The sequence below is a fragment of the Corylus avellana genome, chromosome 3 (assembly GCF_965113065.1).
Source record: "Corylus avellana chromosome 3, dhCorAvel1.hap1.2, whole genome shotgun sequence".
Classification (NCBI taxonomy): domain Eukaryota; kingdom Viridiplantae; phylum Streptophyta; class Magnoliopsida; order Fagales; family Betulaceae; genus Corylus; species Corylus avellana.
Window position 1 is genome coordinate 30,040,186 of NC_142492.1, and position 5,808 is coordinate 30,045,993.

At 37.1% G+C, this 5,808-nt stretch overlaps 1 protein-coding gene across 1 annotated transcript; it reads left to right on the forward strand.

The window, feature by feature from the left end:
- The first annotated feature begins 617 nt into the window (after window positions 1-617).
- On the forward strand, window positions 618-5,327 carry LOC132175934 (peroxisomal 2,4-dienoyl-CoA reductase [(3E)-enoyl-CoA-producing]). The gene is made up of 5 exons (XM_059588031.2): window positions 618-872; window positions 2,382-2,541; window positions 3,542-3,711; window positions 3,789-4,011; window positions 4,835-5,327. Exons 1-5 carry the CDS (start codon window positions 687-689, stop codon window positions 4,987-4,989), a joined length of 894 nt encoding a protein of 297 aa, XP_059444014.1. The 5' UTR covers window positions 618-686; the 3' UTR covers window positions 4,990-5,327.
- The last annotated feature ends 481 nt before the right edge of the window (window positions 5,328-5,808 follow it).

Here is a 5,808-nt window from a genome sequence, read left to right on the forward strand (position 1 = left end):
GGCTCTAAACTCAGATTCATTGAGAGTGGATGAGTGAGGAGGAGTTCCATCAACAAACTGCAACTTGTTCTTCGCAGAAAGAGCCATGGTCATGGATCGGCTCCAAGTGTTATAATTCTCACCATTTAATGGTTGAGGAACCAATAATAGCCCTGGATTATCACCATTATGCAGATAGTAATGACTGGAGGGATTATCATTGAGAGAGAAATGTAATGAATGGGAAGAAGAAATGGGAATGGCTTCAGGAATCGAGGAAATTGGAATTGATGAAACTGGGATAGACATTGATGAATTGAATTTTCACAAAGTGAAAAGCTTTGATACCATATCAAATTGTAAAGAAAGAAAGAAATTGAAGATAAAACTCATCTCATTAACCTTCAAGAATACAAAGTGATACATGAGTTTATATATTCTGCTTTACAACTCAAAAACTCAAATAACAGAGTATATACCAACAACATAACGGTTCTAACTTATATAACTAACTAGCTAATATAACAAACTAAACTAACTTATATACACGTATGCAATATAAGAAAGAATAATCTGTTGATGATGAGATAATGAGCTGCTGTTATTACACGCAACAAATTTTTTTACTTTTAATCATTATTTTTATTTTTTATTTTTAGCCAGACTCTGAGACAGGAGGAGAGAAAGAGAGACAGAGAGAGAGAGGGATGGAGTCACCGTTCAAGGCGGAGATACTGAAAGGGAAGGTGGCTTTAATAACTGGAGGTGGCTCGGGAATTGGGTTCGAGATTTCAGCGCAGTTTGGTAAACATGGAGCTTCAATTGCCATCATGGGTCGACGCAAGCAAGTCCTCGACTCTGCTGTCTCTGCTCTCCGTTCTCTTGGAATTCCGGTGCTCTCTTTGTTTCCTTCCTACTTAGTCTCCTCCAATTTTACTTTCTCGCTTCGAATTTCCCTGGGATGATTTTCTTGCATCTGGGTTCTTTAATTTCTTTTTCTCTGTTATGGGTTTGTTTGGCTGATGAAGAAAATCGATCAAACGATAAGAAAGAGTGGTTTCTCGGCTATGATTCTGTTTGGCTGGTGAGAAAAGTGAGAAAAGGGAAATAAGTTGAGTTTATTTCCCATTTGACACGAATGCCGATCGGGGTCTAGATTAATTCTTCTGAATTCCTGTTTTCGTCTGAACATTGAGGTCCCATGTCCGTGCTGCGTAATGTGAATTTAAATTTTACATACCATCTTCATCTTTAACGAGTAATGTGATATACCATATTTTATACATCTTTTATCCCCAAAGCTGATGTGGTGTGAAAATAGGTTTTTTGTTGGGGAACTTGTTTCATGCAACATATGCTTTGGGGAACACACCACATAGCTTTGGAATAAAATGATGATATATAGAATTACTCCTCTTTACCATGCTCATGGATGCTTAGTTGACCCTAGGGAAAATATTAAAGTTTCATCTCAAAGAGATAAGAAGTGATGACCTTCTACTTACTGTTTATAGTTTCTGTGGAGAGAAACGAGTTCCATGATGTAATGCTCTTTTGCGTGCAACACCCTCATCTCCTTGTTACATGACAATTAAGTATCTGCCATGTGATCTTAGGATTATCACGTGTACTAACAAGGCATCTGCCAGTTTTCTTAGGCACATACAAAGCAGGTAAAAATGACTATTTAATCCATTGCACTTTTAGAATTATCTATGTTAATTATTTACTCAAAGTCACTTGGGAAAGAAAATAAAAGAACAAACACCCACCCCCCCCCCCCCCCCCCCCCCCGAAAGGGATCTTAAGAATTCACTGATTGGATCGACTCACTTGTTGCTTGTATGACTGACAATCTTTTGCTAATTTTGTTGGTATAACTGGTCATGTTCTTTAACCCATACATTTAAGATTCGGGATCATTTGTTAAAATGATGCGGATGTATGAAAGCTTACCCATCCATAAAATATTTTGATCTATGGACAGCATAGCATCATTATGCTAAGCAGCAACTTTGGCGGAAGATAGTTTTATTCAACTTGTTTTAACTGGTGGTCAGTTTTGTGTTTGATTCAGTGACATGAATTGCTACTTCTTTTTAAAGGAAAAACTTTTGGGTTGCAAGCACGAGAGGTGGTCAATTCACCAGTTAAACTGCATCGGATTGCCTAGTTTGACTAAGGTCCCACCAAGTTTCTTGATAACATAAACATATGGTTCAGTGAACCTGCTAAGAGTCCAGAACTCCGTTATTTGTTTGATTCTGTTCAGTTGGTTTGTTTTTAAGCAATGTTCAGGACTTGGTTGATATAATTTATGATAGGCATCCCTTTTATTTGATTTTCAAATTTTTGATTTATTATGTAGATCAGAATCTTATACATTTTGTATTTTTCTGGAGGCTGTTGGCTTTGAGGGGGATGTTCGCAAGCAGGAAGATGCCAAAAGAGTTGTGGACTCAACCTTCAATCACTTTGGCAGGCTTGACATTCTTGTGAATGGCGCAGCTGGAAATTTTCTTGTGTCAGCAGAGGATTTGTCACCTAATGGATTTAGAACAGGTTGTATGTCCTAGCTTATATAAGTAGTGAGTATATGGTTCAATCCTTTTTTAATTCTTTTGGTGACTTGATTATAGACATTGCCATCAAAATTCTTCTTGTATTGATTTTATGCAAATCATGGGAAATGCTATAGAGCTAATTTCACCTTATGTTGCAAATGCTTCAAATTTGAAGTCTATTTTCAATAGGTGGAAGAGCTTTTTTTTGGTCCTGAATATTTGAACTTAATGTCATGAGAAGTACTTTACCTTGGGAGCTGTTGATGTCAAATTTACTCTGGCTTGAGAATTGAGTATTCTAGAGAACATTAGATTGTAAAAAGAAGAAAATAAAGAATTATAAAAAATTATATGAAAGTTGGATTTTATGGGTGTGTCCTAAAATCTATGTTGTCATTTGAAGATTTGAGAATACAATCTAGTGATTTTACTCTTTTAGCTCTGACAAACATCTTAAATTTTTTCAGTGAAGTTCTTATAAAAAAAAATCATTAAGAAAAGAACAATCAAGAAATGTATTCTGTTATTAAATAACTCAGCGTCCTAAGACATGCATGATTACTTGAGTCCCCGACTTGAGATTTTCTCTAATCATGTGATAGTTGAGACAATTGATTTTTAATCCCAAAGGGTTGGCTCAAGTGGTAAAGGCCTTGGTCTTAGTGACATTTCTATTCAGTCTAAGTTTTGAATCTCCTTGGATGAAAACAATTCCTTGGGGCTAGTCCGTCGTCGAAGCCGGAGTATTGCCCGGTTCATGTGAAGGGGGCACTTTACACGGGTCCAAGTTTTACCCAACAGGAGTGAGTACATGAAGTAGCCCTGCCTTGAAGGGATTCCTCATCATAAAAAAAATAATAATAAATAAATAAATTTTAAAAAAAAAATCGAGGATTTTTTTTTTGCATAGTGATTAACCCTTTAAACATGCTTTTCAAGATATAGGCTCTATTGAGGTTTTGAACTAATGTGTTATTGGTTTTAACCATTACCTGCAGTTATGGATATTGATTCTGTTGGTACATTTACAATGTGCCATGAAGCACTTAAGTATCTCAAGAAAGGCGGGCCAGGAAGGGGCTCATCTGGTGGTGGAACAATTTTGAGCCTTAGCGCTACTTTGCATTACTCGGCATCTTGGTATCAAATCCATGTATCTGCAGCAAAGGTTTGTAGCATAGTTTTCTAGAAGTTACATGTATCGGACCGGTGTTTAACTTCTTCAAAATATTTTGTTTCCAACAGGCTGCTGTGGATGCCACTACAAGAAACTTGGCACTGGAGTGGGGGACTGACTATGATATTAGAGTCAATGGGATTGCACCAGGTCCCATTGGTGATACTCCTGGCATGAGTAAACTTGTTCCTGATGAGATAAATAGCAAAGCAAGAGAGTACATGCCTTTGTATAAACTAGGGGAGAAATGGGATATCGCTATGACCGCTCTCTACCTTGTTTCAGATGCAGGTTTTTAACCTTATTTCACTCGTGCAATTATCTATCTCAAAGCTCTGTTTTGTTATTATGTAATTATCAATATATATGTGTGTGTAAGTGTAAATGATTCATAGAGTTTTCGGTGCTGATTCTGGGAGCATGGATCTGTCCTCTGCCATGCTATATTTTTGGTTTCAGGGGCTATTGGTAGTTGCTGAATGTGAAGTCCGGTCCAGTTATATCTCTGATTGTTTTGAATATATACAGTTCCTATATTCTGTTCCTTGGCCCACTACTTGGTTCTGATTTATTTTGGTTGCATAACAATTGGGAAGCATGAACTTTGTCTAAATTCCTAATTTGCATGGCTTTGTTTGCAGTTTCTCTTTTATATAATCAAAATCAGGATAAGCAAACATAGTTGTTAGAGAAAGAGATTGTCCTGTTTAGCAAATCCATCATGCAAAGGATATTGAGAATGCGAAATTCCTAGAGTAATCTTGATTCTGCTAATGGAACTTGAAAGTCCATTATAGCATATGTGTTGACATCTTGAAAGTCCTAGAAATATGGGAAAAGAAATAAAGCACAGCGCAGTAGATGGGTTTACTGTAGCCTCTAATTTGTTATAGTGCAATGCTCTGCTGTTATATAATTTGCTTACTGATGCTGCGAATTTGGTTGGTGTTTGTGTTTGTCTTACAAGAATGTCTATTGAATTTAATGTGGCACCAGGACATAATATGTACTAATTTTTGCCAATTATTTGTTACCTGTACTACGATGTTTTTACCCTTATTTGTTACCTATCCTTTATTTTTACCTGGATTACTCATTCATATAATATTTGTAGGTAAATACATCAATGGAAGCACCATTCCTGTTGATGGAGGACTTTGGCTAAGCCGGCCTCGCCATCTACCAAAGGAGGCAGTAAAGCAGCTTTCACGTGCAGTAGAAAAGAGGTCTAGAGAGAAACCAGTAGGAGTTCCAACCAGCAAGCTGTGAGCCCACAGGATGGATAAGAATATGGTCATTTGTAGGTTTATTGTTGCTCTACTTGGCAAAATTACAATAATCTACACTCGATCATTTCAAGAGACCACTAGATGCCCTATACAATATTGAAATATTCTCATCTTGTGTAATTCAGTCTGTAGTATGATAATAGTTATTTGCAACTTCTTTGAAATCCTATATGACAAATAATTCAGTTGCTTGGCAAAAAGCCAGTGCCTGCGGCGGAGGGTTGTGATTACCGTGGCGCCAAATGTCAGTGGACTTGAATCAGTTAAGAGTCATTAATGCTTAAATTAGCCTGGACAAATGGGCAATTTATATGTATTTATTTGGTTGTAAAGGAACAAAAAACTTGATGAGAAGAAACTCCGACTATAAAATTGAAATCGATGAAGGCGGCTGTGGATGGTTTGTTGGGTTTGAAGGCCAACTGGTATTTTACCCTTCTCCTTGCATACGTTTAATGAAAGTGGAATCCTGGTTGCCAAAAAAAAGAAGGGCAGCAGCTAGCTTGGCTGGTAAAATCCCCTATCATTACCCTGGGATATAATCTTGCCTTTACCCATGAATGGATTAGGGATGGATAAAATTGCAACAGTACTTCACCCTAATTACATTAAGAGAGTATCATGATTGTGTCATGTGTAATCTGGTCAACCTGGTTCACAATGGGTTTGGAAAAGGTGTTGGGTTTGCGGCAAATCCGTAAATATTAATCAGGAAAGGATTGAACTGGTTCAACAGATAATTGCAAATTTTGAGCTCACCAACTTGAACATGATCATTTTTGGCATATGATACAATGGG